The sequence below is a fragment of the Dama dama genome, chromosome 21 (genome assembly GCF_033118175.1).
Source record: "Dama dama isolate Ldn47 chromosome 21, ASM3311817v1, whole genome shotgun sequence".
In the NCBI taxonomy this organism is placed as follows: domain Eukaryota; kingdom Metazoa; phylum Chordata; class Mammalia; order Artiodactyla; family Cervidae; genus Dama; species Dama dama.
In genome coordinates, this window is record NC_083701.1 from 9,470,391 (window position 1) to 9,483,063 (window position 12,673).

Here is a 12,673-nt window from a genome sequence, read left to right on the forward strand (position 1 = left end):
GCCGAGAGGAGCTACCCCATGCCCTTGGTCAGGAGCAGCGCCGAAAGGAGCAACCGCACCTTCAAGGAGCAGCGGCTGTGCAGGCGCAGGAGGGCGGAGAGGAGCTACTCCACATTCGAGGTCAGGAGATGCGGCCATGAGGAGATACCCCTCATCCAAGATAAGAGAAACCCAGGTGAGACAGTAGGTGTTTCGAGAGGGCATCAGAGGGCAGACACACTAAAACCATAATCACAGAAACTAGCCAATCTGATCACAGGACCAGAGTCTTGTCTAACTCAATGAAACTAAGCCATGCCGTGTGGGGCCACCTAAGACGGACGGGTCATGGTGGAGAGGTCTGACAGAATGTGGTCCACTGGAGAAGGGAGTGGTAAACCACTTCAGTATTCCTGCCTTGAGAACCCCACGAACAGTATGAAAAGGCAAAATGATAGGATACTGAAAGAGGAACTCCCCAGGTCGGTAGGTGCCCTATATGCTACTGGAGATCAGTGGAGAAATAACTCCATAAAGAATGAAGGGGTGGAGCCAAAGCAAAAACAATACCCTGATGATAGAAGTAAGGTCCGATGCTGTAAAGAGCAATATTGCATAGGAACCGGGAATGTTAGGTTCATGAATCAAGGCAAATTGGAAGTGGTCAGACAGGAGATGGCAAGAGTGAATGTCGACATTCTAGGAATCAGCGAACTAAGATGGACTGAAATGGGTGAATTTAACTCAGATGACCATTATATCTACTACTGTGAGCAGGAATCCCTTAGAAGAAATGGAGTAGCCATCATGGTCAACAAAAGAGTCCGAAATGCAGTACTTGGATGCAATCTCAAAAACGACAGAATGATCTCTGTTCATTTCCAAGGCAAATCATTCAATATCACAGTAATCCAAGTCTATGCCCCAACCAGTAACGCTGAAGAAGCTGAAGTTGAACAGTTCTATGAAGATCTACAAGACGCTTTAGAACTAACACCCAAAAAAGATGTCCTTTTCATTAAAGGGGACTGGAATGCAAAAGTAGGAAGTCAAGAAACACCTGGAATAACAGGCAAATTTGGCCTTGGAGTATGGAATGAAGCAGGGCAAAGACTAATAGAGTTTTGCCAACAGAACGCACTGGTCATAGCACACACCCTCTTCCAACAACACAAGAGAAGACTCTACACATGGACATCACCAGATGGTCAACACAGAAATCAGACTGATTATATTCTTTGTTCTATTTAGAAGAGGCAAATTATTAGCCTCAGTCCCCACTATATGGGAGGGGATTTTGCAAAGGATTCTTGGGGGTCAGCTTTGAAAGCTGCTGACCACGGACTAGATGGGCTTGCCTCCTAAAAGCTTCTCCTGCCTGGGGGTGTTCTACAGAAGACTCTGCCTTTGGCATAACCTCAGGGGGAAAGGAAACCCCTAAGAAAGAATGAGATCAACTTTTCTGCAGCCTGGTGACTGGTGCCTCAGAAGGGAAGCTGATTTACAGAAAACAAACAAGGAATTCATCTCGGACATCTGAGCTGAGGACTCACTTAATTCTCATTTTTTTAAATCTCATTTAATGCTACAAGCCATCCAGTAACATACATTTTATTACATTTTTAAACTTAATGAGAAAGTTACAACTCAGAGGTGAAGTCATAAACTGGGGACACAGCTAGTGTGGCAGACAGAGTTTGACTGTCTATGTGACTCTCCATTACCCTATGCCCCTCAGTATTGCTGGAAGGTCTATTTCTTTTATCACCGACAACTGCAGGCTTTGTAGGGACCCTACAATAGCATCTGGTGCTTCCCTGGTAGCTCAGATAGTAAAGAATCTGCCTGCAGGTCAGGAGACCTGGGTTCAATCCCTGGGCCAGGAAGATCCCCTGGAGAAGGGAATGGCAACCCATTCCAGTATTCTTGCCTGGAGAATCCCATGGACAGAGGAGCATGGTGGGGTACAGTCCATGGAGTTGCAGAGAGTTAGACACGACTGAGTGACTAACACTTTCATTTACCATAGCATAAGAAGTTTTATAATAGCTGAAGAGTTTTCAGCTCTAGAAACATTTAAATATAAAGTTTAAAATGCCACTCACAGAGTTTCTTGAAAAGTCCAACCTTTGATGGATAAACATATTGGCACTGCAGACATTTTCAGATCAAGCTCTGGTATTTGATAGTCTTCTGAATTGAATAGCATCAATGCCTGATCACCAATAACAATTTTGGCCAAGTATTACTAGGCACTAAATGCATGCATACTAAGTCACTTCAGTTGTGTCCAACCCTTTGCATCCCTATGGGCTGTAGCCCATCAGGCTCCTCTATCCTTGAGATTCTCCAGGCAAGAATACTGGAGTGGGTTGCCATGCCCTGCTCCAGGTAATTTTCCCAACCACGCACTACTCACACTGAAAATGTCCAGAATATGATAAGTGAGCGGTGCTGCTTCTCTGAAAGTTTTTCTTATGTTCTCGCAGCGGGGGTGATGAGTTGGCGCAGAAGAGCATCCCTGGTGTGCCCGTGATGCGTCCGGCTGGTCTGAGTCATCCCCCACTGTCGGTCCAGGAGACTGCATTCATCTTCACCATGTTCCTCAGCGTGAGCGCCACTGATGTGAGTAGCACAGGAAGTGTGACCTCACTGTGCCTCTCAGCCTCTGGTTACGCAGGCTGTTTTTAAAAGAAAACAAGAGCAGTTGTAGGCTGCTTTCCAGAGAACTACATGCTCTTCTATTCTTGGAAACAGCCGAAAGAACAAGTGGCTGCTGAAGACAAAAGTTCTCTGCAAAAGCCTGCACAGGGCGATGTGTGCAGCTATCTGTTAGGAGGAGGGAAAGACGGGTTTCCCTTTGTGAAAAGACTTCTGCACCTGTTGGTACGCTCTCATTATTTTCAGCTGAAAACCTGCTAAGTCCTGGATCTCTCTGCTGACTCTCAACCGCAGAAAGCATCATATTTCAGTAACTATTTTGTTATTTATCAATTGGAAGAAGAGGCTGGGAACTTTCTTTGGAAGGAAGACAGACACATTTTCAGGACAGATGAGTTGCTTTCATGGAACTGATAGATAGGGTCTGTTTTCTTGAAAAGTTTTAGAGCTGCACCGGAAGTCTTTCTCAGTGTTACTAATACTTGGTTAACTGTTAGTTAACTGTAGCCTGTTGTATTTCAATTAATAAGATGTAGCAGTAAGACCTTACTTTCTGCTGTGCAACTTGTTGGCTTAAAATTAAACTTGATGATTGGGGGAAATTAACATAGGGTAATTTGGGTTGGACAAAAATGGAAAGGACTACTGACATACTATTGTACAGTATTGTAGAGCAAACAGTATTATTTTATATTCCAAACCATTGAAATCTATGCATATGCTTTGATTTAGAGATCTTTCAAGGAATGCCAGAAAGTTCTCCTGATTTCTCTTAAGGTCCCTGTAAGGCAGGATCTATATTGTCTGGCAGGTTTTGTGTCTAGTTTATTGAAAGACTCAATTTGAATCTATAGAATTATTTGGGTTTGTTTTAATTGTGTGACAGCTACAGAAACAATCTTAGTTATCACATTTGAAAAAATGTGGATAGAGGTGATGAATCAGAGAAGAATTTTGTCTTACCTTACTATGCTGCTAGGATAAAAATGTATACAAAATTGAAAGATCAGTGGAAAGCAGATCCATGCAATGAGTGATAAGTGATGGAAGTTTACATAATATACACAACTTGTATATGTGTTTAATTTGTAACTGAGAAAGTAAATTATATGTTCATAAAAGGTGAGTTTTGAAATCTGCCCAGCAATATACTATTTTTAGTGCAATGCTTCTCATGCTACTTGGAAATGTCCAGACTGATAGTAACGATAAAGACCCCCAGCCCTCTCTGTAACTACCTGTCAGTGGTTTGAGGTGTTAAGCAAAAGACAGTCCCCACTCTTCTAGCATTGTTTGAACTTGATAATGAGGTTGAAGTGTGTTGGATGATAAACATACGAATACATCTATTTAGAGAATTCTAAAACCAATCTTTTTTTTTTCCGGATTTCTTGACCAAATAATTAATATTCATTATTTCATTTTGAATACAAGTCAACCTTTGTAAGTTTTGCTTTCCCAAATGAAATGTTATCCTTATTTACAGAAAAAGATTATTTAGAGGCACTGAGTGAGACAATGGAAAATGAAATATAAAATCATCGAGGCAGACACAAGCTCAGTGGTCCTTCAACTCTGCCTTCAGCCCCATTTATCTCTGTATTCTTTCAGTAAACAATCTGACTGGTGCCGTGAGTAGATGCCATCTGTTTTGGCATCATCTTTCTATTTTTAATACATAATCCACCTTTTCTTTTAATGTCTTCTGCAGAAAATCTGTGAAGTTTGAACAAGCAGCCATCCCAAGATGTACCAAATATCTCAACTGATGTCAACACCAGTAGCAAGTAAATGTAAGAGAACTGCTCTACGCAATTATCTTTTGAATGATTAGACTCCTTTTAGCAATCTCCCCGCTTTGATTTTGCTGATACACATACCATTAACCATCTGTCAGTAGCTTGTGCTTCTTAAATGCCAGCATTCACGTTGGCAATGATTTTGACTTCATTTCTTTCCTTGAGAGAAATGTGGTATTTTTCCTTTTAGTAGGAAAAAAAAAATCACTTTTTTTTTAGATGCCCGTGCATAAACGTGAAAGAAGATTGTTTATCAGCTACCATTAAGATGCAAAACGGTTTGTCTATTAAAAAAAAATACTGAATGATTTTGATAGCTACTTACAGAAAATATGGGCGTTGTTAAAACGGTAGTGGTTTCAAATTTCTTCCTTCCTCTTGTCGTTTGTTTTTTTCCCCAAACCCTGCTTCTAACCCTCCCTCACACACCTACAGTTTTCTCCTTCAAATCAGCCAACTCAATCTGAAAGTCTAAGCTCCTTTCTTTGTCTTAGATATTAATTATCAGTAATGGAACCAAGTTTCACTGAGGCTGTCTGTTACAAGTATTCACACCATTTCTATACAATATAAAATGCTGCAATAGCATTTAGAATATTAATCAACTGCAGCTTTTCCCAACTGAAATCTGTTGCCAGCCTTTTAGTTAAACTGGGATGAATGAATGCACGATCTTTTTAAAAAATTAAGAATATTCACAGGTGTCATACATTGGAAAATCATTTATAGAAAACAGACATTTTTTTCCTCCAACAGTGTCTTCTGCTCATTATTTTGTAACAGAAGTGCCTTCAGATGCACTAATGAGAGAGAATCTAGACAGATGATTGAATTCCTCAAATGACTGAGTAAGCTAAACTAACCAGCACGTTGGGTAATTGATTTGGGTTTTCAACAGCTTCCCACAAGACGTTTTCTTCCTCCTTTTCATGAGTCAGTTTGATGCTAATGGTTTATTACTTTTGTTGTTGTTCAGTTAATAAGTCATGTCTAACTCTGCAACCTCATGGACTGTAGCCCCCCCCTCCTCTGTCCCTGAGATTTTCCAGGCAAGAATACTGGAGTGGGTTGCCATTTCCTTCTCCAGGGGATCTTCTCAACCCAGGGACTGAACCTGGAGTTTCCTGCCTTGGCATGTGGATTCTTTACCGCTGAGTCACCAGGGAAGCCTGGTTTATTATTGCCTCGTCCAGACTAAGGAGTCTCTCAAAGAGTGTTGAAGGAGAGATGAGACAGAATATAGAAACCCCTGAATGAGCTCTTGCTCCCGTAGAGTCCTGAGAACGAGTTATGTTAGTCATGAGTCACTGGAGGGTTGCTCCTGTTGAAATCTGCCGAGGCTGGGACAGCAGCTAGTCACACCCTCCACTGTGTGCAATCATGCATGTTGATACAGTGTGATAAATTTGTATTTCTCTCTCATTTGCTTATGCAGATTCTTCCCAGTCGGAGAAATATGCTGTAGAGCCGTCTTCCCAATGCATTCTCCCAAGGTATTCCAGGGGACTTTTCTCATGAAGCATCAGTCAGATTTTTTTTCTGTACGCATTATTTTGTTGTATTCTTGACTTGGTGATCCAGCAGCTAAGACTGCACCCCCAATGCAGGGGGCCCAGGTTACATCCGTGGTAGGGGAACTAGATACCACATGCCACAACTGAAAGATCCTGCATACGGCAACTAAGACTTGGCACAGCCAAATAAATAAGTAAACAAATAAATACTTAAAATACTGGAAATTCCCTCTCAGTCTAGTGGTTAGGACACTGTGCTTTCACTGCCATGGCCTTGGGTTCAATCCCTGGTTAGGGAACTAAGATTCTACAAGCTGTGTGGTGAAACCACACAAAGTATACAGATATACTGGTTTTAGCTTTCATTCAATTTGTATATGGAAATATATTTCCAGTCTTATGCACATATGAACTGAAAACTTGCCTAACCTAATAATGGAGGTTGGAAGGGAGAGGAATGTGTGGGCAAATGTGAATTGCTTTTGTTTGGTGCGTATCAAATACTGATGTATTGTTACTTTTACTGTTAAATTGATATTCTCTTAAATATACTTTAAATAACCCTAACCCTAACCCTAACAGCCTCATTTTATAAGAGCCATGAGAGTCTATACCAAAGCACAAGCCAGCCAAATCTCAGGTTCCTCAAAGACATGCTGAATCTGCCATTATGTTCAAATTCTGCAAAGAAGTCTCTATCTTTTCCTTTCTTTTCTTTTCTCCCTCTCTATCTTTTATTCCTTACACAGGCATCAGTTGATGTTTCCTCTAGCATTTTGTGAATCATGACAGTGGTATAAAGGAATCATGCACTGATATTAGAATCTGCCCCCTTTTATAAATTCCGGGCCTCCTGCTGCTATCAAATGAATCAGCCAGAGGAACAAGCAGCTCTTATGGAAAAAGCACATGCTTTAGAATCAGACAGACCCAGATTCAAAATCTTAACTCTGACACTTAGTAGATATGTCACATACCCAATATATTTGCCGTTCTCCATCTCTCTCTCTCTCTCTCCTTTTTTTTTTTTTTTTGTTGTTTTCTGCTGTACTATGAAGATACTAATTAACCTTTAGGGAGGGGTGTGAAAAGCAGATAAAGTATGAAGTAGGGGCCAGGCTTATAGTAAGTTTTCCATAAATTAACATCCATTTAAAATAGTGCTTTGCTAACTTTAGTGCATGTAACTGTGAGTAGTCTTTTTTCTTTGATGGCACCAGTTTATTTTTCTAAGTTTTAAAATTTTTTTATTGAAGTATAGTTGATTTACAATGTTGTGATAATTTCAGATGTACAAGAAAGTGATTGAGTTATATATAATCTGAATATATATATGTGTATATTCAGAATATATGTATATTGTTTTTCAGATTCTTTTCCCATAGAGGTTATTACAAAATATATTTTGCTCAGTGTATTACACAGTACAACCTTTTTGGTTATCTATCTTGCATATAACATGAATAAGCTCTAAACTTAAATTTTTTTTCAGAATTTCAGTAAAGGGTGAGGCATGAAGTTGCGTTTCAACCGTATAGACATGTGATTGTTTTTCAAACCTAAGGCAGGTACAGATGAGCACGACCAAGTAGAGGACTTCCCTCAATAGCAAATCAGGGAAGGTAACTGTGTGATCATGTATGCAGCTGATCTGAGGGAAATTGGCAAACCCCCCCCCCAAAAAAAAACAAAAACCTCTTTTAAAAAAAATATTTGTGTATTTATTTGGCTGCATCAGATCTTAGTCACAGCTGCCAGATCTTTCCTTGTGGTGGTCAGACTCACTATTGCAGTACACAGGCTTAGTTGCATGTGGGATCTTAGTTCCCCAACCAGGGATGGAGCCCATAACCCCTGCCTCACAAGGCAGATTTTTTTTTTCTTTTTTTGCAAGGCAGTCTTAACCATTGGACCACAGAGAAATCCCCCCAAAGATCTCTTTGACTGCATGTTCTCCTATAACTCATTAGTGTCCGGTGGCTGTGTGGTTGCAATTTCCCTATTACAGTGACAAGAGTAAGGATGTAGCAATTGGAGGGCTCTTCAAAGAAAGGGTGGGGAGTGAAAGATGCTCTGAGCTTCCAGCATCCCAGGTAGGCTGTTTTGCAATTTCTTCCAGCCAAGAAAATGGACCATGTCAAGGACGGGGTGGAGGGGGCATCATATGGTGAAGAAACCAATTCGCCCTAAGTTTTCGTCAAAGTGTTTAAAACAGAAAGAAGCACTAAACGTGCTGTAGTTCAGTAGCCTCACAGGTGAAGCGATGAAGCTCAGAGGATTAAGAGAGACACCGTCAGAACTGCAGAAGTAGTTGGTCATCAGGAAGTCAAAGAGGTGGTTTTCCTTCACAGTCACTACACGTGTGGTTTGTGTGTGGCTGGATGAACCAGATGTAGACTGAAAGGGCTTATCTCATCCCCCCTGTAGCTCTGTCTGTGATTTCCTCGATGGTGACAGTCCCTTTGAGGGCCACTCTGGAGATCCCCTGACAGGCTCCCCGTTCACCTGTCGACGAAGTCCCAGACTACTCACCAACGGCTACTACATCTGGACCGAAGACAGTTTTCTCTGCGACGAAGCTGGCAACATAACCCTGAGCCCCTCCCAGACCAGGGTTCTCTACAAGGAGAACTTAGTCAGGTAAGTAGAGGAGGTTAGGTCAAAGGATCTGCATTCCAACCCATCTGTCAATTATTCATTCATTCGTTCATTGGTTCATTCAACATTGTTCATAAGCAGCCTATTTCTGCTCCAGATCATGGAAGTACATGGGCTCATAAGAAGCAGGGGTGGCTGACACACGAAAACGAACAAAAGTAATGAACTGGGATGCCCCTGGTGGTCCAGTGGTTAAGACTCCCTGCTTCCATGGCAGGGGGTGCAGGCTTGATCTCTGGCCGGGGAACTAAGATCTTGCATGCTGTAACATGTGATCAACTAGAGAGAAGGCCAAACAGCAATGACGACCCTACACAACCAAAAATAAGTAAAGTAATTAAAAGAATGAACTAGTTTTTTTTTTTTTTTTTAAAGTAATGAAGCAATAGAAGTGCTGGGATAGAAGCCTGGATGGAGGGTAGCAGAGGGGAGAAGGAAGAGAGGCCCATTTTCTTTGGCAGGATAGATTAAAACCAGCTTCCTAGAGATGAGGATGGTTGATTCAAGGCTTAAGATAAGTAGGATGTAGGAAAGAGGACTTCCTGAGAGAGGGTACCGGCATGAAGGCCCAAGAGATCCTGATACAGTGTGAGGAATGGCAAGTCGTTTGGGAGAAATACAGCTTAGGGTGGAAAGACAGCTCTCCGCGAGAGGAGATTAAACCCAGAAGCAGGGCTGGATGGAGGGGGTTCCGTTTCAGCCTGAGGAATCCGGGCTTTATTCTGTAGATTGACAGGAGCCCTTGACAAACTGTCAGATTCATCCTTAGCAAGATAACACTGCTTATAAGGTAGAGGATGGATTGTTGGGTTGTTGGGAGTGGGGACATGTGGAGAACCAAAATCTTTTGGAAATGCAAACCCAATCAGGTCACCGCCATCTGTGCCCTTTATGTTAAATTCCAGCTCCTTCACGTAACAGTCAAGGTCATTCATTATTTTCCCTCTTTTTACCTTTCCTGCCTCAGTTCCTAGCATGACTCAATATGAGACTATTTGTTTGTTTACCTCAGAAAGCCTTCCTTATCTCCAGATTAGCAATACTTCTCCTGGTGCTCTCAAAGCAGCCCCAGTTGACACTGTCAGAACACACATGCGCACAGCACAGTCACCAAGGGCAGAAAAGATGGGGCCAGACTGCCCGGGTCTGCAGCCCAGCTATGTCAGCTACTAGCTGTATGACTTCAGACAAGTTAGTTAACTTATTTGTGCCTCAGTTTCCTGACCTGAGATATGGGGTAGCAGTAGTACCTACCTCACAGGGCTATTTCAAGGATAATGTGAATCACTAAGAAAGACACCAGATACAGGATGAGGTCGATCAAAGTGTTCAGGATGGGGTCAATGAAAGTGTTCGCTGTGTCTGCATTACTTTGGTCTTTCGACCCGAGGTTTTGTCTCTTATCTCAATATCCTTGACACTGATGCAAGCACCTGACACATATAGGAATTTAAGAAACTTCTCTGGAATTAATGGAGGAAAAAAATGCAATGAGCTTCTGGCACGTGAGCGATAGACACGTGCCCCGTGTGCCTGCTTTCACTGAATTCTCTGCTTTGACAGTGAGTTGACTGCTATTTGTTATTCACCTTACTACTTTCTTTTCTCTCCAGAATATTTAGAAAGAAAAGGAGAATCCGCCGTTCTTTTTCTTCTCTCTTCAACCTCAGTGCCTCTGATTCCTGGCTGCATGAAAGCATCTTTGATGATGTTGACTCTTCCCCCAGTGAGGATGTCTGGTTGGAGGGGGTCAGGAGGTTGGAAACAAACCACTGCAAAGAAAATGGTGAGTTTGAACCTCTTTTTTCCATGGTGAGGTAGCATTTCCAAATGGGGAGTAGCAACCACATGGTTCTGGACCAATGCCAAATCCAGAGACAATCAATGGTCGTTTTGATATAGAGGATGAGCCACCTTTTAAAGATTCACTTTAAGTTCTCTCCACACTACTTATGTTATCCAAATGTATTTATCTCCATCTCATGCAAAATAGCTTAATTTAAATGTACACATTATTAAGCTGATAATACCTGGAACATATCTGCACATCTCCAATCGATCTTTTCTGTACAGGACATGGGTAGCCAAAGGATACTGAGATCAGAATTCAAGTCCTAGTTTGGGCACACTGTGATAGTTACTTAACTTTGCTAAGTCTCAATTTCCTCATTTGTAAAAGAAGATTTACATACATAGTATAACACATATACATACTCCTATTGAAATTTATGCTATATGTATAATTAAATATATATATATTATGTAGTACCCATTTTATGATATTAACGTATCTAAAGATGTATGTGTAGATACATATCTACACATATATATATAAAACTATAGTGATAGGAACTCAAAGCATATCTTTTTTCTGATGGTTATGTATTTTTATTTAATTAAGAAAATATAATAAAATGGTTATATACACATACAAGTATTTTCAATACTAATTCACACCATACACAAAACCCAGTTTGGGGTGGATATTAGACCTAAATGCAAAAACACTGTCTATGAATCTTCTCGAAGAAAATTTAGAGGACTATCATCACAACCTTTACCAAGCAGATTTTTTTTGGCTAGGACCCAGAAAGCACTAATCAGAAAAGGGAAAAAGAAAAGTAAGATAAGCTTAAAATTATTTTTTGAAGACCCAGTTCAGAAAATGAATACAGACAAAAACCATTTTACACAGCATATTAAAGAGTGGTAATGAATGGAAGGAAAGTTATGACCAACCTAGACAGCATATTAAAAAGCAGAGGCGTTACTTTGCCAACAAAGGTCCATCTAGTCAAGGCTATGGTTTTTCCAGTGGTCATGTATGGATGTGAGAGTTGGACTGTGAAGAAAGCTGAGCGCTGAAAAAGTGATGCTTTTTGAACTGTGGTGTTGGAGAAGACTCTTGAGGGTCCCTTGGACTGCACAGAGATCCAACCAGTCCATCCTAAAGGAAATCAGTCCTGGGTGTTCACTGGAAGGACTGATGCTGAAGCTGAAACTCCAGTCCTTTGGCCACCTCATGCGAAGAGTTGACTCGTTGGAAAAGACCCTGATGCTGGGAGGGATTGGGGGCAGGAGGAGAAGGGGACGACAGAGGATGAGATGGCTGGATGGCATCACCGACTTGATGGGCATGAGTTTGAGTAAACTCTGGGAGTTGGCGATGGACAGGGAGGCCCGGCGTGCTGGAATTCATGGGGTCGCAGAGAGTCGGACACGACTGAGCGACTGAACTGAACTGCACTGAATGAATTGAGGGAGTAGCTTTGACATATACACCCTACCTTGTGTGAAAAAATGGGAAAGGCTAGTAGGAAGCTGCTGCGTAACACAGGGAGCTCAGCTCGGTGCTGTGTGATGACCTAGATGGGGCCTGGGGGAGGTGAGAGGGAGGCTCAGAGGAAAGGAATACATGAACACACATAGCTGATTCGCGTGGCTGCACAGCACTGGGAGCATGGAGACCAAGCCACGGGGAGTTCCATTACTCTCTTTTAACAAAGAATAGGCTAGGAGCATTCCCCTAAAAAAATATTTAGTGCAAATTAAATAAGGTCTCATGTTCATTGTACTTGTTCTTACATTTACTTTTTCTTTAGGGCATTTAAATGAGTGATATAAAGTTTCCTTTAAAGTAAAAGACAAAGGTGAAACAATCCAAGAAAATATGAAATGGCTAGGAGTTAAGAAGGCTCTGGGAGGTGGCAAAAATCAGGTGAACTATCCATGGATGTTTAAAATTTGGGAATCGCCACGCTAAAGGCAGGGTTTCACATATTTGGAAATTCACATGTTGTTTTCTCACTGCTGCTTCTTCAAAATATAAGCAATCAGACCACAGCAGTGCTGCACGTGCATGAGGTATCTTGTTAAAACTCTCATGGTTTCCAAATCTCTTCTAAATATAACAAAATCAACTCCCCCCACCCCCAATCAGTAATTAGTCAATCCGGGTGCACATGGGACTTTGAAAGCGCTCATCTCTGCTGTCAACTGTAATCAAATCTTCCCCAGACTTCTTGCTTTCCGGATTTACCCAAAGCCCCGTGACTTTTATCA

At 41.5% G+C, this 12,673-nt stretch overlaps 1 protein-coding gene across 2 annotated transcripts in view; it reads left to right on the forward strand.

The window, feature by feature from the left end:
• Positions 1 to 2,645: 2,645 nt before the first annotated feature.
• TMEM71 (transmembrane protein 71) overlaps positions 2,646 to 12,673 on the forward strand; it is a 29,457-nt gene continuing 19,429 nt past the window's right edge. Inside the window, exons 1-5 of one of the 2 annotated variants that reach the window (XM_061123174.1) lie at positions 2,646 to 2,950; positions 4,352 to 4,433; positions 5,875 to 5,932; positions 8,381 to 8,593; positions 10,225 to 10,397. In XM_061123174.1, the coding sequence (XP_060979157.1) occupies positions 4,388 to 4,433; positions 5,875 to 5,932; positions 8,381 to 8,593; positions 10,225 to 10,397 (490 nt within the window). In that variant the 5' untranslated portion in view covers positions 2,646 to 2,950; positions 4,352 to 4,387. The remainder of the gene's footprint in view (positions 2,951 to 4,351; positions 4,434 to 5,874; positions 5,933 to 8,380; positions 8,594 to 10,224; positions 10,398 to 12,673) is intronic. The other variant, XM_061123173.1, reaches the window with a different exon arrangement.